At 48.3% G+C, this 22,262-nt stretch overlaps 1 protein-coding gene across 1 annotated transcript in view; it reads right to left on the reverse strand.

Annotated features, from left to right (window-relative positions):
* The window catches only part of LRRC2 (leucine rich repeat containing 2), a 218,945-nt gene extending 200,100 nt beyond the window's left edge, over positions 1-18,845 (reverse strand). Inside the window, exon 1 of the mRNA XM_066601996.1 lies at positions 18,721-18,845. Coding sequence (XP_066458093.1) covers positions 18,721-18,845 — 125 coding nt within the window. The remainder of the gene's footprint in view (positions 1-18,720) is intronic.
* Between the last annotated feature and the right edge of the window lie 3,417 nt (positions 18,846-22,262).

The raw sequence follows: 22,262 nt of genomic DNA on the forward strand, positions 1-22,262 counted from the left end.
TAGAGCAATCCCAGGCTGCCAAAACACATGAGATAGCTGTCAGCCAATCACTTGTATAGCCAACAGCTATCTCTCCCGATTCCCCCATACACATGCATGCTCAGCTGAGCATACATGTGTCTTGTATGTAGTGACAGGCAGTGGCCTATCTCCCAAGAACAAAAGGATCTAGCAGTTGAACTTCACCTACCCATCCCATTTGGTTGTTAAAGGGGGACTTCAACTACTATTATGCTCTAGTTACACTGGGGATGTCATAGCATTACTAGAACTTACCAGAGTCACCGGCAGCTAACACTAGAGCAAGAACATATGATTCTTGCACATGTTTAAAAGTCTTTTCCCATTGATGTTCAATCTTGCTCAAAATCATCTGTTACACTGTATTGGAAAGGGGCTCATGACATACAAAAGATTAGGGACCTCCAATCTATAGCAATGGTGACCTACAGTTGAGTATCTAATAGGTGTCCATCTGTGACATGCTCAAATTTGTAGTTTTGCCATAGCTGTAGAGCCACAGAGTGGAGACCACAGCAACAGAGTAACATTTGGCAGAGTTGGTGAAAAAAAAAGTTAAATGACACACAAAAAAAAACTGTCATGTGGATACAGACCGATTATTTTCGTACTAAACTCCAGTGATCTGAGTTTGGATGTAGAAACTAGGTGGATTTATACTATAGTTCCTTAAATAGTTAGTTGAAGTTTCCAGAATCAGGCTTTCATAATGAATTCCCTTTAATGTGAGAGATGGTGCTTTCATCTTTGACCATACATTCTGAATACTGATTTCTATTCGAGCTTGCCTTTTTTTCTGCTGCTCAAGTATTTTAACTTGGTGTACCTGTCACAATGGGGATTTGTTAGGTAACGCATCTGATTATATGTACATCCTTTTCATACCGGCTAGTCCTGTCTGAGAAAATAAATTGCTGCAATCATTTTGGTCAGTATATTAGAAAAGGACCCCTAAATCCTGGCTATACATTCAGCTGTCGTTCCTCTATGCAAGAAGGAAAATGAAGATTACTTTCCAGATCAATGTTGTTTTATATATAGAAATTCAATTTATCATTCCTAATATTATTTATGTCTATGTATATCGCCCTTGTGTGCGTTAGGGGAACAGGAAAGCTCCTATTAAAAAACTAATATGCTTAGGAATATTTGATTTTTACATCTAATCTTCTTTAACCAATATGTCAGTGAGAAAACTTCTAGATAGAATATTTTATGGTGTTTTAGGGCAATCTTTCATGTTGATCCTGAGGGACTTGTCATTCTCAAGAGCAGATATTAATCTGTCTGAGAAATATTGCATGGCAAATACAGTGGCAAAGTTTGTATAATTTATATAGCTTTAATGCAATTTTTAGTGTCACAGCAGAAGCCGCATAAAGATCTAACGAAAGAAGAAGCAAAAAGTAACATGATAGGCTGGCAACTAGGGCACCTCGACTATTTAGAAGTGAGGATAATTTTATTTTAATTTTAGCTTTCCTTAAAAACATTTATTGCCTGAAGCAAAATCCCTCCCTTGAGCACAAGCTCTCTGATGTGCTGCCCAAAAAAGAAACTTTCAATTGAAATCTAACCAGTTGTTTGCTGCTGGCAAATCATTGATCTTTAGACTTCCTTTTTAATGTGTCATACAGTATATTTCATAATATGTAAAAAAAAATAAGGTTATTCTCATAAATCTCTGTTGATGTGTCTTATTGTTCCTTATCTTCAAGTCTATGTGTAGGATGATACAAAGAATCTATGCCCTATTGTTGTCAAATCTCTGAACCTTCATATATTTAAGAAATTGGTGGTGCATGACAGATACATTTTAAAGGGTTACTAATCCTAAAGGGTGAAGAATCAATTGAAATCATGTTTATACAGGGAAACATTTTGTAAAATAACGGAACGGGAGATAATGCGTATCTACTTTATAGTAATATGTATTACAGCTAGGTCAACACTGACTTTTCATTCCTTGGAGAAATGCAGGTTCAGCCACCAATGCTAATGCCAAATGTAAGCAATTTCTTTTGCTCTCTGCAAGCGGTTGGAGAGGGGTAAATGATTGTAACATTCACAATAAGATTCTTTTACAATCTTTCTAAAAAAAATAAATATATCAAGGACCTAGAAGGAGTTGCAGTTTTGATGCAAAACTCGGCATGCAGTTACATTTCAGGCAGATATGCAAATGATTAGATTTGTTGTGGGATTCGATTAATGGTATTGGTACCAGATGCCCTAAAAAGGCTCTAAGTGGCTACTTTTGTGCAGTGGACTTCTTTTTCCACTTGTGTAGAGCTTGTTGACCACTAGACACCTCTATGATGCAATCAAAGAGATTTAGCCCAGTTAACAGAGTTTGAGAGGGGGCGCATTATTGGAATGTGAAAAGCTGTATGGTTGTATCAACAAATTGGCCTCCACCTGGGCCATTCAGACCAGACTGTTAGGGAGCAGTAGATGCGTGAGGGCACATATATAAGGAGACCAGGATGCCCTCGTCCTACCACCCGTAGAGAAGGATTGTCTAATTGTTTGACATTCATGAGCAGCTCTAACTGTTTCATTGTCTGACATCCAGAGACAGATGTCACCATCTTTTTAGGCCCCTGTGTCTGTCAGAACCATTTCCAGGCACATAACTGAAGGGCATTTGATCTCATGGTGCCCATTACGTGTATTGCCTTTGAGATCCACCCACATTTGCAGTGGTGTTGTGAATTATGAAACTGGACTGCTAAGGAGTGAAACCGAGATGTCTTCAGTGGTGAATCTAGATTTAGTTTGTGTCTGGAGACCTAGGGATGAGTGCCTCAATCCTGCTTTTGCTATGGAGCGGCACACTACCCCCTGCTGGAGTGATGGTCTGATACAACAGTCAGTCACCCCTAGTAGTGGAACAAGGGACAATGACAGCTCAGCGATAAGTTAAGGATATCCTGCAGTCACATGTGTTTCCTCTCACTTCTGTTCCATGCCTGGCTGCTAGATGTATCAGCAACAGAACATGTATAGGACCATCTGGAATACCAACTTTGACTGTGTGTTTGCCCTATCTAGAGGCTTAGTTACAGCAAATCTGGACCTATATACCACAGAATATCATACAGAACCTGTATGCCTCCATGCCCACCTGTATCGCATCTTGCATCCAAGCTAGAGGCGGTGCAACAGGGCACTAGAGCCTCCCTTCGAATGTTCAGTTTTCCGCAGCACGTTATCCTTATACTCTGATATTGTAATAACTTATTTATATCAGTGTATGGTCTCATGCGCACGACTGGGTCGGATTCCCACTGCAGTGCAAATATGGCCGTGGGCATCAGGCCTTACAATCACACATAAAGTTTTATTCAATTCCGAAAACTCTTAGGTGCTTCATTTTTTCTTAGGTGCTTTATTTTCTCTTACAATTAGTGTAATTGCTCTATGAACATTGAAGCAAATAGTCTTAACTAGAGATGAGCGAACGTGTTCGTCCGAGCTTGATATTCGTGCGAATATTAGGGTGTTCGGGATGTTCGTTATTCGTAACGAACACCATGCGGTATTCGGGTTACTTTCACTTCCTTCCCTGAGATGTTAGCGCGCTTTTCTGGCCAATTGAAAGACAGGGAAGGCATTACAACTTCCCCCTGTGACGTTCAAGCTCTATACCACCCCCCTGCTGTGAGTGGCTGGGAAGATCAGATGTCACCCGAACATAAAAGTCGGCCCCTCCCGCGGCTCGCCTCAGATGCCTTGTGAGTTAGATGAGGGACAGTGCTGCTGGTACCGGAGCTGCTGTAGGGAGAGAAATAGCAGTTAGTGTAGGCTTCAAGAACCCCAAAGGTCCTTATTAGGGCCAGTAATACCTGTGTGTTGGCTGCTGTTAGCAGTGCCTTTTTTTTTTCTTCTCAAAATCGCCTCTGCAGAGCGTTGCACCCGGCATTAGGGACAGAAGTGTTGGATAGGCAGGGAGAGTGTTAGGAGTGAGTGTAGCCTTCAAGAACCTCAACGGTCCTTTCTAGGGCCATATTTAACCGTGTGCAGTACTGTGCTGGCTGCTGTTAGCAGTGCTGCATATTTTTTTTTTCTCAAAATCGCCTCTGAAGAGCATTGCACCCTCCATTGATACTACAGGGAAAGAATTGTGTAGGCAGGGCCACAACACAGTTATTATTCATTGAATATACGCAGTGGGTCCTTTTGGTGTAAAAAAAGGGAACTGAAATCTATTTGTCCTGCCTCTGTCCGTCCTAAGGGCTGTGGACACGTGTGAGCTGCGTGTACAACGTTAAAAAATCAGACGCACCCAGCTACGGTTTACTGCTGGCTTCGCCATTTGCTTTCCTTAATTGGGAAAAAAATACCTGCTCTGCCAGAGTTAATAACTCTGCTACCCTCAAGTTCTGTGACACATTAGCAGGGACACAGCACAGTTATTAAACTTAGATTATTCATTCACTAGAGGCAGTGGGGCCTTTCGTTTTCCAAAAAGGGAAAAAATTATATTTGGCCTGCAGTCTTGCGCCAATTTATTTCCTGCCTGTGAAATCAAATCACTGGTAATACAGCATGCTGAGGGGTAGGGGTAGGCCTAGAGGACGTGGACGCGGCCGAGGACGCGGAGGGCCAAGTCAGGGTGTGGGCACAGGCCGAGCTCCTGATCCAGGTGTGTCGCAGCCGACTCCTGCGCGATTAGGAGAGAGGCACGTTTCTGGCGTCCCCACATTCATCGCCCAATTAATGGGTCCACGCGGGAGACGGTTATTAGAAAATGAGCAGTGTGAGCAGGTCCTGTCCTGGATGGCAGAAAGTGCTTCGAGCAACCTATCGTCCACCCGCAGTTCTGCGCCGTCCACTGCTGCAAATCAGAATCCTCTGTCTGCTGCTCCTCCTTCCTCCCAGCCTCCTCACTCCACTACAATGACACCTGCTCAGGAGCGGGAACACTCCCAGGAACTGTTCTCAGGCCCCTGCTTAGATTGGGCAGGAGTGGTTCCTCTCCCACCAGAGGAGTTTATCGTCACTGATGCCCAACCATTCGAAAGTTCCCGGGGTCCGGGGGAAGAGGCTGGGGACTTCCGCCAACTGTCTCAAGAACTTTCTGTGTGTGAGGAGGACGATGACGATAAGACACAGTTGTCTTGCAGTGAGGTAGTAGTAAGGGCAGTAAGTCCGAGTGAGCAGCGCACAGAGGATTCGGAGGAAGAGCAGCAGGACGATGAGGTGACTGACCCCACCTGGTGTGCAACGCCTACACAGGACAGGTCTTCAGAGGGGGAGGCACGGGCAGCAGCAGGGCAGGTTGCAAGAGGCAGTGCGGTGGCCAGGGGTAGAGGCAGGGCCAGACCGAATAATCCACCAACTGTTTCCCAAAGCGCACCCTCGCGCCATGCCACCCTGCAGAGGCCGAGGTGCTCTAAGGTGTGGCAGTTTTTCACAGAGACGCCTGACGACCGACGAACAGTGGTGTGCAACCTTTGTGGCGCAAAGCTCAGCCGGGGAGCCAACACCAACAGCCTCACCACCACCACCATGCGCAGACATATGATGGCCAAGCACCCCACAAGGTGGGACGAAGGCCGTTCACCGCCTCCGGTTTGCACCCCTGCCTCTCCCCCTGTGTCCCAACCTGCCACTGAGATGCAACCCCCCTCTCAGGACACAGGCACTACCGTCTCCTGGCCTGCACCCACACCCTCACCTCCGCTGTCCTCGGCCCCATCCACCAGTGTAGTTCAGCGCACCGTCCAGCCGTCGCTTGCGCAACTGTTGGAGCGCAAGCGCAAGTACGCCGCCACGCACCCGCACGCTCAAACGTTAACCGTCCGCATAGCAAAATTCATCAGCCTTGAGATGCTGCCGTATAGGGTTGTGGAAACGGAGTCCTTCAAAAGTATCATGGAGGCGGCGGCCCCGCGCTACTCAGTTCCCAGTCGCCACTACTTTTCCCGATGTGCCGTCCCAGCCCTGCACGACCACGTCTCCCACAACATTGTACGCGCCCTCACCAACGCGGTTACTGCCACGGTCCACTTAACTACGGACACGTGGACAAGCACAGGCGGGCAGGGCCACTACATCTCCCTGACGGCACATTAGTGGAGGCTGGGACAGAGTCAGAGCCTGGGACCGCTCACGTCCTACCCACCCCCAGAATTGCGGGCCCCAGCTCGGTGCTGGTATCTGCGGAGGTGTATGCTTCCTCCACTAAAGCACCCTCCTCCTCCTCCGCAACCTCTGTCTCGCAATCAAGATGTGTTAGCAGCAGCATGTCGCCAGCAGTCAGTGTCGCGCGGTGTGGCAGCACAGCGGTGGGCAAGCGTCAGCAGGCCGTGCTGAAACTACTCAGCTTAGGAGATAAGAGGCACACGGCCCACGAACTGCTGCAGGGTCTGACACAGCAGACTGACCGATGGCTTGCGCCGCTGAGCCTCCAACCGGGCATGGTCGTGTGTGACAACGGCCGTAACCTGGTGGCGGCTCTGCAGCTCGGCAGCCTCATGCACGTGCCATGCCTGGCCCACGTCTTTAATTTGGTGGTTCAGCGCTTTCTGAAAAGCTACCCACGCTTGTCAGACCTGCTCGTAAAGGCGCGCCGGCTCTGCGCACATTTCCGCAAGTCCCACACGGACGCTGCCACCCTGCGCACCCTGCAACATCGCTTTAAGCTGCCAGTGCACCGACTGCTGTGCGAAGTGCCCACACGGTGGAACTCTACGCTCCACATGTTGGCCAGGCTCTATGAACAGCGTAGAGCTATAGTCGAATTCCAACTCCAACATGGGCGGCGCAGTGGGAGTCAGCCTCCTCAATTCTTTTCAGAAGAGTGGGCCTGGTTGGCAGACATCTGCCAGGTCCTTGGTAATTTTGAGGAGTCTACCCAGGTGGTGAGCGGCGATGCTGCAATCATTAGCGTCACCATTCCTCTGCTATGCATCTTGAGAAATTCCCTGCAAAGCATAAAGGCAGCTGCTTTGCGCTCGGAAACAGGGGCGGTGGAAGACAGTATGTCACTGGATAGTCAGAGCACCCTCCTGTCTATTTCTCAGCGCGTAGGGGAGGAGGAGGAGGAGCATGAGGAGGATGAAGAGGAGGGGGAAGAGACAGCTTGGCCCGCTGCTGACGGTACACCGGCTGATTGCCTGTCATCCTTTCAGCGTGTATGGCCTGAGGAGGAGGAGGAGGAGGATCCTGAAAGTGACCTTCCTAGTGAAGACAGCCATGTGTTGCGTACAGGTACCCTGGCACACATGGCTGACTTCATGTTAGGATGCCTTTCTCGTGACCCTCGCGTTGCACGCATTCTGGCCACAACGGATTACTGGGTGTACACACTGCTCGACCTACGCTATAAGGAGAACCTGCCCACTCTCATTCCCGAAGAGGAAAGGGTTTCGAGAGTGTTGCTATACCACAGGACCCTTGCGGACAAGCTGATGGTAAAATTCCCAGCCGACAGCGCTAGTGGCAGAAGGCGCAGTACCGAGGGCAAGGTAGCAGGGGAGGTGCGGAGATCGAGCAGCATGTACATCCCAGGCAGTGCAACAGTCTTTAAGGGCCTGGACAGCTTTATGGCTCCCCACCAAGACTGTGTCACCGCTCCCCAGTCAAGGCTGACTCGGCGGGAGCACTGTAAAAGGATGGTGAGGGAGTACGTAGCCGATCGCACGACCGTCCTCCGTGACGCCTCTGCCACCTACAACTACTGGGTGTCGAAGCTGGACACGTGGCCTGAACTAGCGCTGTATGCCCTGGAGGTGCTTGCTTGTCCTGCGGCTAGCGTCTTGTCGGAGAGGGTGTTTAGTGCGGCTGGGGGAATCATCACAGATAAGCGTACCAGCCTGTCAACCGACAGTGCCGACAGGCTAACACTCATCAAGATGAACAAAGCCTGGATTTCCCCAGACTTCTGTTCTCCACCAGCGGACAGCAGCGATACGTAAGCAATACGTAGGCTGCACCCGCGGATGGAAGCTACGTTCTCTCTCACCATCCAAAACGGGGACATTTCTGCTTCATCAATCTGTGTCTAATATTCCTCCTCCTCCTCCTGCTCCTCCTCCTGAAACCTCACGTAATCACGCTGAACGGGCAATTTTTCTTAGGGCCACAAGGCTCACTCATCTAATTTTTCGAAACAATTTTTATATGTTTCAATGCTCTTAAAAGCGTTGAAACTTTAACTTGAACCAATTTTTCGTTAAACTGGGCTGCCTCCAGGCCTAGTTACCACTTAAGCCACATTAACCAAAGCGATTAATGGGTTTCACCTGCCATCTTGGTTGGGCATGGCCAATGTTTACTGAGGTACATTAGTACTGTTGGTACACCAATTTTTGGGGGCCCTCACCTACAGTGTAATCATAGCAATTTGTATGTTCTTCGCCTGCACTCATGGTACAGAAGTGTGTGTGGGGTTGGCCTACACTTTAGCTACATAAATGTAACTTGGGCCTTGGCTATACTAAGGCTACTGAAATGGAACTAAGACTGCGCTCCCACTATACTGCTGCTTCAGAATTGTTACTGGGGCCTGTCTTGAGTGCTACTATTGCTGACATGGAACGAAGACTGCGCTCCCACTATACTGCTGCTTCAGAATTGTTACTGGGGCCTGTCTTGAGTGCTACTATTGCTGACATGGAACGAAGACTGCGCTCCCGCTATACTGTTGCTTCGGAATTGTTACTGGGGCCTGTCTTGAGTGCTACTATTGCTGACATGGAACGAAGACTGCGCTCCCGCTATACTGCTGCTTCGGAATTGTTACTGCGGCCTGTCTTGAGTGCTACTATTGCTGACATGGAACGAAGACTGCGCTCCCGCTATACTGCTGCTTCGGAATTGTTACTGGGGCCTGTCTTGAGTGCTACTATTGCTGACATGGAACGAAGACTGCGCTCCTCCTATAATGCTGCTAGTGATATGTTAGTGGGGCCTGTCCTAATGCTACGGCTGAAATGTTACGAATTCTGGGCTCTGCCTATACCGCTGCTAATGGTATGTCTCTGGGGTGTGGAAACAGAGGCTTCCCAAAGACATGATGGCGGCGAGGCCATTTCCCACCAACGCGGTTACTGTTAAGGTGCATATAACCACGGACACGTGGAGAGGACACGTAGTGCCTCAAAAACATCCCCCTCCTCCTCCAACAGGGAAAACATTCTTGGCAAATGCCTTTGCATTGGTTCGTCTGGTGGCAGTCCAAGAATTTCACCTTTACCGACACTACAAGAGAGCCCCCCCACCATCCCCCCGCCACGGCCCACTTAATCCTGGCCACATTCCGAAAACCAACAAAATAAAACCGCGCTACTAGGTCCGCAGTCACCACCACATTACCACCAACGCGGTTACTGATAAGGTGCATATAACCACGGACACGTGGAGAGGACACGTAGTGCCTCAAAAACATCCCCCGCCACGGCCCACTTAATCCTGGCCACATTCCGAAAACCAACAAAATAAAACCGCGCTACTAGGTCCGCAGTCACCACCACATTACCACCAACGCGGTTACTGTTAAGGTACATATTACCAGTCTGACTGGGGCATGCAGACACCTTGACAGAATGACTAGTGTGTGGCACATAGGTTCCCCATTGCTATGCCCACGTGTGCAGCTCCTGATGGCGGTGGCACAGGATTCTATTTCTCATTGCTTCTGTACAGCATTGTGGGCTATCGCCCCGCCCCTTTAAAAGAGGGTCGCAGCCTAGCCGTGCCAACCCTCTGCAGTGTGTGCCTGCGGTTCCTCCTCATGGCAGACGCACTTCTAAATAGACATGAGGGTGGTGTGGCATTAGGGCAGCTGAAGGCTGCGCAGGGACACTTTGGTGTGCGCTGTGGGGGGGAGGGGGGGCGGTTGGTCAGCATGTAACCCAGGAGAAGTGGCAGCGGAGTGTCATCCAGGCAGTGATTGTGCTTTGTTGTAGCTAGTGTGGTGCTTAGCAAAGGTATGCCATGCTAATGAGTGCTTTTCAGAAGTAAAAGTTTTTGGGAGGGGGGGGGGGGCCCACTCTTGCCGCTATTGTGGCTTAATAGTGGGACCTGTGAACTTGAGATGCAGCCCAACATGTAGCCCCTCGCCTGCCCTATCCGTTGCTGTGTCGTTCCCATCACTTTGTTGAATTGCCCAGATTTTCACACATGAAAACCTTAGCGAGCATCGGCGAAATACAAAAATGCTCTGGTCGCCCATTGACTTCAATGGGGTTCGTTATTCGAAACGAACCCTCGAACACGACCCAGTGTCCACAGCGCACACCAAAGTGTCCCTGCGCAGCCTTCAGCTGCCCTCATGCCACACGCTGGCCTCATAGCCACACCACCCTCATGTCTACTTATAAGTGCGTCTGCCATGAGGAGGAACCGCAGGCACACACTGCAGAGGGTTGGCACGGCCAGGCAGCGACCCTCTTTAAAAGGTACGGGGCGATAGCCCATAATGCTGTACAGAAGCAATGAGAAATCCAATCCTGTGCCACCTCCATCAGGAGCTGCACACGTGGGCATAGCAATGGGGAACCCATGTGCCACACACTATTCATTCTGTCAAGGTGTCTGCATGCCCCAGTCAGACCGGGGTTTTTTATAAATAGTCACAGGCAGGTACAACTCCGCAATGGGAATTCCGTGTGCACCCACAGCATAAGTGGCTCCGTGGAACCCACCGGCTGTACATAAATAAATCCCATTGCATTGCCCATCACAGCTGAGGTAACGTCAGGTTTAATGCAGGTGGGCTTCGGCCCACACTGCATGCCCCAGTCAGACTGGGGTTCTTTAGAAGTGGACACATGCAGTTACAACTCCATGTGGACCGACAGCATGGGTGGGTGCCAGGAAGCCACCGGTGGTACATAAATATATCCCATTGCATTGCCCATCACAGCTGAGGTAATGTCATGTTTAATGCAGGTGGGCTTCGGCCCACACTGCATGCCCCAGTCAAACTGGGGTTCTTTAGAAGTGGACACATGCAGTTACAACTCCGTGTGGACCAACAGCATGGGTGGGTCCCAGGAAGCCACCGGCGGTACATAAATATATCCCATTGCATTGCCCATCACAGCTGAGGTAACGTCCGATTAAATGCAGGTGGTCTTCGGCCCACACTGCATGCCCCAGTCAGACTGGGGTTCTTTAGAAGTGGACACATGCAGTTACAACTCCGTGTGGACCGACAGCATGGGTGGCTACCTGGAACCCACCGGCGGTACATAAATATATCCCATTGCAGTGCCCAGCACAGCTGAGGTAACGTCAGCTTTAATGCAGGTGGGCTAAAAATCACTAGGATTACAATGTAGGCGAGGGCCCAAAAAAATTGGTGTACCAACAGTACTAATGTACTTCAGAAAAATTGCCCATGCCCAACCAAGAGGGCAGGTGAAACCCATTAATCGCTTTCGTTAATGTGGCTTAATTTGTAACTAGGCCTGTAGGCAGCCCAGGTAAAATAAAAATTGGTTCAGGTGCAAGTTTCAACGCTTTAATGAGAATTGAAACGTATAAACATTGTTTACTAAAGTAATATGACTGAGCCTTGTGGGCCTCAGAAAAATTGCCCGTTCGGCGTGATTATGTGAGGTTTCAGGAGGAGGAGCAGGAGGAGGAGGAGGAATATTAGACACAGATTGATGAAGCAGAAATGTCCCCGTTTTGGATGGTTATAGAGAACGATGCTTCCATCCGCGGGTGCAGCCTACGTATTGTTTAGGTATCGCTGCTGTCCGCTGGTGGAGAAGAGAAGTCTGGGGAAATCCAGGCTTTGTTCATCTTTATGATTGTAAGCCTGTCGGCACTGTCGGTTGGCGGGTATGCTTATCCGTGATGATTCCCCCAGCCGCACTAAACACCCTCTCTGACAAAACGCTAGCCGCAGGACAAGCAAGCACCTCCAGGGCATACAGCGCGAGTTCAGGCCACGTGTTCAGCTTCGACACCCAGTAGTTGTAGGGGGCAGAGGCGTCAGGGAGGACGGTCGTGCGATCGACTACGTACTCCCTCACCATCCTTTTACAGTGCTCCCGCCGACTCAGCCTTGACAGGGGAGCGGTGACACAGTCTTGCTGGGGAACCATAAAGCTGTCAAAGGCCTTGGAGAGTGTTCCCCTGCCTGTGCTGTACATGCTGCCTGATCTCCGCGCCTCCCCTGCTACCTGGCCCTCAGAACTGCGCCTTCTGCCACTAGCGCTGTCGGATGGGAATTTTACCATCAGTTTGTCCGCCAGGGTCCTCTGTTATAGCATCACTCTCAAACCCCTTTCCTCTTCGGGTATGAGAGTGGAAAGGTTCTCCTTATACCGTGGGTCAAGCAGTGTGTACAGCCAGTAATCCGTAGTGGCCAGAGTGCGTGTAACGCGAGGGTCACGAGAAAGGCATCCTAACAAGTCAGCCATGTGTGCCAGGGTACCTGTACGCAACACATGGCTGTCCTCACTAGGAAGATCACTTTCAGGATCCTCCTCCTCAGGCCATACACGCTGAAAGCATGACAGGCAAGCAGCATGGGTAACCTCAGCAGTAGGCCAAGCTGTCTCTTCCCCCTCCTCTTCATGCTCCTCCCCCTCCTCCTCCTCCTCAACGCGCTGAGATATAGACATGAGGGTGCTCTGACTATCCAGCGACATACTGTCTTCCCCTGCCTCTGTTTCCGAGCGCAAAGCGTCTGCCTTTATGCTTTGCAGGGAACTTCTCAAGAGGCAAAGTAGAGGAATGGTGACGCTAATGATTGCAGCATCCCCGCTCACCATCTGGGTAGACTTCTCAAAGTTTCCAAGGACCTGGCAGATGTCTGCCAACCAGGCCCACTCTTCTGTAAAGAATTGAGGAGGCTGACTCCCACTACGCCGCCCATGTTGGAGTTGGTATTCCACTATAGCTCTACGCTGCTCATAGAGCCTGGCCAACATGTGGAGCATAGAGTTCCACCGTGTGGGCACGTCGCACAGCAGTCGGTGCACTGGCAGATGAAACCGATGTTGCAGGGTCCGCAGGGTGGCAGCGTCCGTGTTGGACTTGCGGAAATGTGCGCTGAGCCGGCGCACCTTTCCGAGCAGGTCTGACAAGCGTGGGTAGCTTTTCAGAAAGCGCTGAACCACCAAATTAAAGACGTGGGCCAGGCATGGCACGTGCGTGAGGCTGCCGAGCTGCAGAGCTGCCAACAGGTTACGGCCGTTGTCACACACGACCATGCCCGGTTGGAGGCTCAGCGGCGCAAGCCAGCGGTCGGTCTGCTCTGTCAGACCCTGCAGCAGTTCGTGGGCCGTGTGCCTCTTCTCTCCTAAGCTGAGTAGTTTCAGCACGGCCTGCTGACGCTTGCCCACCGCTGTGCTGCCACGCCGCGTGACACCGACTGCTGGCGACGTGCTGCTGCTGACACATCTTGATTGCGAGACAGAGGTTGCGTAGGAGGAGGAGGGTGGTTAGTGGAGGAAGCATACACCGCCACAGATACCACCACCGAGCTGGGGCCCGCAATTCTGGGGGTGGGTAGGACGTGAGCGGTCCCAGGCTCTGACTCGGTCCCAGCCTCCACTAAATTTACCCAATGTGCTGTCAGGGAGATATAGTGGCCCTGCCCGCCTGTGCTTGTCCATGTGTCTGTTGTTAAGTGGACCTTGGCAGTAACCGTGTTGGTGAGGGCACGTACAATGTTGCGGGAGACGTGGTCGTGCAGGGCTGGGATGGCACATCGGGAAAAGTAGTGGCGACTGGGAACCGAATAGAGCGGGGCCGCCGCTGCCATCATGTTTTTGAAAGCCTCCGTTTCCACAAGCCTATACGGCAGCATCTCCAGGCTGATCAATTTGGCTCTGTGCACGTTTAACGCTTGAGCGTGCGGGTGCGTGGCAGCGTACTTGCGCTTGCGCTGAAACACTTGCGCTAGCGACGGCTGGACGGTGCGCTGAGAGACATTGGTGGATGGGGCCGAGGACAGCGGAGGTGAGGGTGTGAGTGCAGGCCGGGAGACGGTCGTGCCTGTGTCCTGAGAGGGGGGTTGGATCTCAGTGGCAGGTTGGGGCACAGGGGGAGAGGCAGTGGTGCAAACCGGAGGCGGTGAACGGCCTTCGTCCCACCTTGTGGGGTGCTTGGCCATCATATGCCTGCGCATGCTGGTGGTGGTGAGGCTGGTGGTGGTGGCTCCCCGGCTGATCTTGGCGCGACAAAGGTTGCACACCACTGTTCGTCGGTCGTCTGCACTCTCAGTGAAAAACTGCCAGACCTTTGAGCACCTCGGCCTCTGCAGGGTGGCATGGCGCGAGGGGGCGCTTTGGGAAACAGTTGGTGGATTATTCGGTCTGGCCCTGCCTCTACCCCTGGCCACCGCACTGCCTCTTCCAACCTGCCCTGCTGCTGCACTTGCCTCCCCCTCTGAAGACCTGTCCTCAGTAGGCTTAGCAAACCAGGTGGGGTCAGTCACCTCATCGTCCTGCTGCTCTTCCTCCGAATCCTCTGTACGCTCCTCCTTTGGACTTACTGCAATTACTACTACCTGAGTGATAGACAACTGTGTCTCTTCGTCATCGTCCTCCTCACCCACTGAAAGCTCTTGAGACAGTGGCCGGAAGTCTCCAGCCTCATCCCCCGGACCCCGGGAACTTTCCAAAGGTTGGGCATCGGTCACGACAAACTCCACTGGTGGTATGGGAACCATTGCTGCCCATTATGGGCAGGGGCCCGAGAACTGTTCCTGGGAGTCTGCCTGCTCCTCAGAATGTGTCATTGTAATGGAGTGAGGAGGCTGGGAGGAAGGAGGAGCAGCAGCCAGAGGATTCAGAGTTGCAGCAGTGGGCGGCGTTGAACTCTGGGTGGTCGATAGATTGCTGGATGAACTTTCTGCCATCCATGACAGGACCTGCTCACACTGCTCATTTTCTAATAAAGGTCTACCGCGTGGACCCATTAATTGTGAGATGAATGTGGGGACGCCAGAAACGTGCCTCTCTCCTAATCCCGCAGCAGTCGGCTGCGAAACACCTGGATCAGGAGCTCAGCCTGTGCCCACACCCTGACTTGGGCCTCCGCGTCCTCGCCCGCGTCCACGTCCTCTAGGCCTACCCCTACCCCTCAGCATGCTGTATTACCAGTAGTGCAGAAACAGAACGCTGTAATTAAATGTGCCCCTTATTGGCCTGTGGTTGGAGGCTGACTTCGCTTACGGAACGCACAGCAGAGCCAGGAAAGAATTTTGCGCAAGCCTGTAGTGAGACGTAGGTGCGTATGACTGAGCTATTGGAATTCACAGCGCTGAAGCAGTCAAGTGTCCAAAAGCCACTAGTAGGCCTTAAGTATTTTGCTTCTATTTTTTGAAAGGCTGAGCTGATACAGCAGACAGATACTGTAGGCAGCGTATATATGTATAGTGTTTCCCTGTGGACGGGATGACAGCGGTGATGTCACGGGCAACGCAGAGCCAGGAAACAATTTAGCGCACGCCTGTAGTGAGACGTAGGTGCGTATGACTCAGCAAGTGGAATTCACAGCGCTGAAGCAGTCAAGTGGCCAAACGCCACTAGTAGGCCTTAAGTATTTTGCTTCTATTTTTTGAAAGGCTGAGCTGAGACAGCAGACAGATACTGTAGGCAGCGTATATATGTATACTGTTTCCCTCTGGACGGGATGACGGCGGTGATGTAACGGGCAACGCAGAGCCAGGAAACACTTTTGCGCAAGCCTGCTGTAACACTTAGCTGCGTATTAATTAGGACTACTGCCCCCAGCAGACACACAGTACACTGAAGACGGTCACAGGCAGCCCAAATATAGTATTTTTCCCAAATTTGTTTGAAAAAGCCCACTGCCTATATAGACAGTATATCTCTTTCACCTTTCCCACTGTCCCTGCCTCACCAGTACTGGCCCTATACTATGTACAATGACTGCAGACTGAGGACGCAATGCTCTGCACGCCCGATATACACACAAAAAAAAAAAGTGCAACACTGCTAAAAGTAGCCTCAACAGTACTGCACACGGTAAGATGTGGCCCTAAGAAGGACCGTTGGGGTTCTTCAAGCCTAAAATAACTCCTAACGCTCTCCCTATAGCAGCAGCAGCATCAGCAGCACTGTCCCTGATCTCTGTCAGAATGCATCTGTGGCGAGCCGCGGGCGGGGCAGATTTAAATACTCGGGTGACACATGATCTCCCCAGCCACTCACTGCAGGGGGGTGGGATAGGGCTGGAACATCACAGGAGGAAGTTGTAATGCCTTCCCTGTCTTTCTATTGGCCAGAAAAGCGGCCTAATGTCTCAGAGATGAAAGTGAAAGTAACTCGAACATCGCGTGGTGCTCGTCTCTAGTAACGAGCATCTCGAACACCCTAATTCTCGAACCAGCATCAAGCTTGGACGAGTACGTTCGCTCATCTCTATTGCCTAACTTTTCATCACACATAAGTATACAATGCCAATGATCTGGATAATTAAAGTACATGAAAAATAGTTTAATAACACTCAGATAATGTTGCATCCTCAGATGCTTTAGGAGGTACTGAAAAATTACCAGGGAACTCAAAATGGCCTTATGCCAAGATGCTTCATCATGATATCCTCAAACTACAATGTTATATTGTCTACTAATGAAAATATGAAGTATAGCAACTAAAACAGTGAGTTTTATTGTTTTGTATTTTATTGGAATATGGTCTGTTTTATGGATTATTGTAGCTAAGTTGTATAAGACTGGCTCCACATGAATATACAGTGCTGACCTATATGTAGTGCACAATGCCATGTCCTGCAGGGAACCTGTTATGAGATTCATGCTTCCCTAATCACTAAAGCACAAAATCATGACAGGCACCCTCATTACAGAGAGCTATGTTTTACTCTAACACTGCAGCATTTCAGAGAAAACTGTTTAAAACAGAGTTGAGAATGTCGAAAAGTCATCAGGGTGTCTCCCTACCGTCTACTCACCTGGATAACTCTTCTCCACATTCTGTCTTCCTTTTTTCATCACGTTTTCTTTGAAATACTGCAGTAATGAGGCTGCTTGTCGAGATTACATGTAGTTCAGGTAGCATGAATCTCATGACAAGTTCTCTTTAATGCTTCAGGACATCACGATATCCCCATCTGTACGTCTCTGTGAACCCAACCAATAGTGATTACCATTTATTACTATTGCCACTTGCTTTGTTTGGCACTAACACATTCTGTTGTGCTATATAGGGATTGCCATTATTCATATCAGTCCCTGTTGCTCACTCTTTATCTTAAGTTTCCTAAAGGCCCTTTTACACGCAACGATTATCGTTCAAAATTTGTTCAAATGGCCAAAAATTACTGATGATTTTGCTTTTAAAGATGAGCATTTAAACATAACGATTATCGCTAGAAATGGAGGTGGCCTGTGGGTGTTTCAGTTGTTCAGTGTGTCGCTTGGTGGAGTTTACATGTAAAGATAAGTGCACGATTGTTTGATAGGAGGGTGCGTGCCTTAGCTATGAAAAAAAAACATTGTTATTGTGCAAGTGTGAATTGGCCTTTGAAAGTAGGTGCTGCACATAGTTTATGTGCAAAAAAACCAAGGAGCTTTGTGAAAAGACATTTGAAAGAATTTCTAGGTGTCAGGTTTACTATCATGAATTTTTAGTAGTAGAAGTAGCGAAACCAGCTGGCGCCCAGCGATAAATCCTCGATGTAGATTCCGGGATCTTAGCATGCAAAGTAAAATATGGCAAATGTATTTTCGATGCTCTTTGTAGCTTCTTTCGTGTATGCCAGAACAGCCGATGATTTACCAGCCAATGGTGGAGCACTAGGAGGGCGTAAAAAAATAGTTGCTTTGTTGTCCCGGCAGCCAATCGCTGTGCTTTTTTGGACGCAAGCAAGTACGCCCCGCCAAATGGTAACCCCTCCCCAGGAATTGCTGAACGACGGAACGGTTGTCATTTAAACAAAGCGAAAAGCGAATAGCCAAATGGTGGTTTTTATGCCAACTAAAAGTCAATAATCAATGCATAATGAATGAAAAATGCACAACTGCCCGCATTTACATGTAATGATTATCGCTCACTTTCGGCTGTTTAAATGAAATTTGAGCGCTAATCATTGCGTGTAAAAGGGCCTTAACTCACACTTACTCAAATGGGTCAATTTTTTATTAAAGCTCTTAACCTATCGATGCTGTATGTTTTTGGAGTGTGGAAAAAAACTGGAGAGCTTAGAGGAAACCCACACGCACATGAGGGAGAACCTACACATTCTATTCCAATGGAGATCTTGGATTTAACCCTTTCCAATCCAATTTGTATCCTGGTTTTCCTAGGGGGGCTTACTCTTTTTCTGCTGTTATACAATGGCGCTATATGCTGGCTAAAGCCAGTACTGCATGAGGTGACACATTGGATAGACTCCGACAGCAGAGAGGCTGGCAATATACAGTAAGAGAACCTCGACGGATGTCTACCAACATCAGAGCTGTACAGCCTTAAATCATAATGTCTTCAGAGGTCAGACAGTGAATTGGAAAGGGTTAAACCTAGAACCCCATTGCTTCAAGCGATAGTGCTAATTACTACCCTGTCCATTCTACAGAACCATTTGGAGGTTCTTAGGTCTTGCTGTGTAAAAGACCCTGTGGATTTGTGAGTTGGGGAGGTTCTGTGTGGTTTGGTCAGATAGCCCCTTCACTCCATCTACTTTCTGAAATATTGAGAAGTATTTTAGTGGTATTAACATGGAATATATAACTATACTTACTTTTGCAAGGCACTAGCCTCTATCCTTTCCTTCTCCTTTTTGCATCGCTCTTTATGCTTCTTAACACGAGTTTCCCAAAGTCCTCTTATATGGGAAAAGTCAACAACAATGACTTCAAATGTCATGGCCTTACATCCAATCCGGTTAAATATGAACTGTGGAAGAGGAAGAATAAATGAAAAAATTGTTAAATAAGAAAGCATTTATTTTACATTATAGCATCATTAGATTTTGTATCTCCTCTCCAATGTGTTCAAGAGGATATGCATAATGTAAGTTTACATTGAATGTGATATCATATGCGGAGTGCACCAATATTGTATGTTTTATGCTTTAACGTTTTCAATGTAATAAAACTTAGCTTTTTTAAGTTAGTACCGTATATATAACAGATGCCCTAAATTAACAGGGTTTATTCTGGTAACATGTTTCCTTTATCAAGCAGAAACATGAGCAAAGCAAGGCAAATGTTTGATATATTTAGAATATGATATATTTTGTCAATATATTTTTAATACGTTTAGAAGCCTTTGTAAGCCATCTGTCATTTTCTTTATATCTTTTTGCATATTCTAAGTCAGCAGTGGTAAAGGAATTATTAACAGTTATTACAAATATGTGCATGCAGACAAGAAGAATATTCAATCTAATCCTGTCTATTTCATTAAAGGGGTTGTCCCGAGGCAGCAAGTGGGTCTATACACTTCTGCATGGCCATAATAATGCACTTTGTAATGTACATTGTGCATTAATTATGAGCCATACAGAAGTTATAAAAAGTTTTATACTTACCTGCTCCGTTGCTGGCGTCCTCGTCTCCATGGTGCCGACTAATTTTCGCCCTCCGATGGCCAAATTAGCCGCGCTTGCGCAGTCCGGGTCTTCTTCTTTTCTGAATGGGGCTCCGTGTAGCTCCGTGTAGCTCCGCCCCGTCACGTGCCGATTCCAGCCAATCAGGAGGCTGGAATCGGCAATGGACCGCACAGAAGCCCTGCGGTCCATGGAGACAGAGGATCCCGGCGGCCATCTTCAGCAGGTGAGTATGAAGACGCCGGACCGCCGGGATTCAGGTAAGCGCTGTGCGGGTTGTTTTTTTAACCCCTGCAGCGGGGTTGTCTCGCGCCGAACGGGGGGGGGTTTAAAAAAAAAAAAAAAAACCCGTTTCGGCGCGGGACAACCCCTTTAACATTTTTATTATTTTTATCTTTTAGCCCCATTGTTTGCATTATATTATGCATCATTTTGTTCACTTGCAACTTTGATGTATGACGTGTGTTTGTGGTGGGAGCATCATTTTTATGATGCGTCTGTTAGGCCGCCTGCACATGACCGGGTCAGATTCCGCATGTGGGATCCTATAGTGGAATCCGACCCTGTCCCGGCCGGTGACCCCACATACCTGTATTGCGGATGTGACGACCAGTACACATAATGCCGTGCCATCGCAGAAGGGCCGTGGGTCAGATGGCTTGCATTTATTTTAATGGAAGATGTGCACACAGAATCCGCCTGGGAAAATCACAATTGATTTTTGCCTGTGGGCAGGAAAAAACGCTTCTTCATAGCATGCTATGGCAGGTAGTAGCTACAGAATCCGGGGGCGGACATTTGCTCCGGATTCTACAATGCAAATCCTCTTAAACTCTGTTGGGTTGGATGGGGACTCTCAGTGAGCAGTTATTTTCAGATTTCTCCAGCAATGTTCAATTGGGTTCAAGTTAGGGTTCTGGCTGGGCCAATGAAGGACATTCATAGAGTTGTCCCTAAACCACTCCTGTGTTGTCTTCACTGTATGCCTAGGGTCATTGTATTGTTGTAAGGTTAACCTTCTGCCAAGACTGAGGTCCCTTGTGCTTTGGATCAGGTTTTCATTAAGATTATCTCTGTACTTTGCTCTATTTAGCTTTCCGTCAACCTTCACCAGTCTCTCTCTCTCAGCTGCTGAAAAACACTCCCACAGCACGATACTGCCACCACCATGCTTCTCTGCAGGGATGGTATTGGGCAGGTGATGAGCAGTGCCTGATTTCTCCCAGTCTGAATGTCCTTTAGGCGTTGTTTTTTTTTTTGGCAAACTATAGACATGCTTTTATGTGTATTTTACTGATGAGAAGCTTCTTTTCTGACAACTCTGTCAGAAAGCCCAGATTGGTGGGGTGTTGCAGAGATGGTTAACCTTCTGGAAGTTTCTCCCATCTGCACAGAGGATCTTTAGAGCTCATCCAGAGTATCTATTGTGTTCTTGGTCACCTCTCTTGCCAAGGCCTTTCTCTCCTGATAATAGTTAGTGTGGTGGATTGGCCAGCTCTTGGAAGAGTCTTGGTTGTTCCAACTTCTTCAATTTAAGAATTATGGAGGCCACTGTGCTCTTGGGTACTTTCAGATCAGCAGTACTCTTTTTGGAGCTTTCTGTAGATCTGTGCCTTCACACAATCCTGTCCCAGAGCTCTACAGTTCTTTCCTTCTCATGGCTTGGTTTTGGCTTTGATGTGTATAGTGAGCTGTGAGATCATATATAGACATGGGCATGTCTTTTAAAATTAGGTCCAATCAACTGTACAGTATTTGCCACAGGTGCTCCAGACGGTGTCTCTCCCTAGTATGCTATTCAGCCTGCTGGACAGCTTCCATGATCAACCTTGCCCTTGCTACTAGTTCCTTGCCCCTGTGTTTCCCTGACTGGCTCCACCCTGTGTTTTCCTAGATTGAGCATACTAGAAAAGCCTGGCCCTTCCCTAAGTTCCTAGCATGCTTATTGTGTCCTCAGCCTTTAAACTAGCTCTTTCCTATACCTGCTCACTTTGAAAGAAGATTGTTCTCTGTGTAACAGCCACTGGCTTGTTTCCTGACTACGGCTCTGCTTAAATCCTGTGTACTGGCCTGACCATGTAGCCTGCCCTTGCTGGCTACCATCCAAGTTTCCAATCCAGTGCCTGAGCATGACACATCTCACAAATGATCAAGACAAATTAGTGGCTCACAGAGCTAAATTACAAGTGTTATACCAAAGGGTCTGAAAACTTATATCAATACAAAATGCTATTTTTTCATATTTTAAAATAATTACAAAGATTCCTAACATTGTTTTCACTTTGTCAATATTGGTATTGAATCTTGATTTTTATTTAATTTTTACAAGGCCCAACAAAATATAAAAAAGGAAAAGGTCTGAAGAATTTCCAGACCCACTGTACATGATCCCATGGATTGCAAAGCTGACTACCTTCTAAAAAAGGCCTGGTAAGAATCTGCCAGGACAATCCAGAGGGATATTGCAAATATATCGAATTGTTGCCAAAGGTGCTTCAACTAAGTACTGAGTGCAGGGTCTGAATTCTTCTGTCAATGCAAAATGATAGTTTTTCATTTTTCAAAGAATTACAAAGATTTCCAACATTTTTTTTTACTTTGTTATAATGGGTTATTGAGTGCAGAATGATGGGGAATAAGTTGAATCTTTTATTTTTTTTGGCAGAAGGCCAGAACATAACAAAATAGAAAAAAAATTGAAAGGGTCTAAAGACTTTTTTCAACCAACAGGT

This window comes from Eleutherodactylus coqui, chromosome 5 (assembly GCF_035609145.1).
Source record: "Eleutherodactylus coqui strain aEleCoq1 chromosome 5, aEleCoq1.hap1, whole genome shotgun sequence".
In the NCBI taxonomy this organism is placed as follows: Eukaryota; Metazoa; Chordata; class Amphibia; order Anura; family Eleutherodactylidae; genus Eleutherodactylus; species Eleutherodactylus coqui.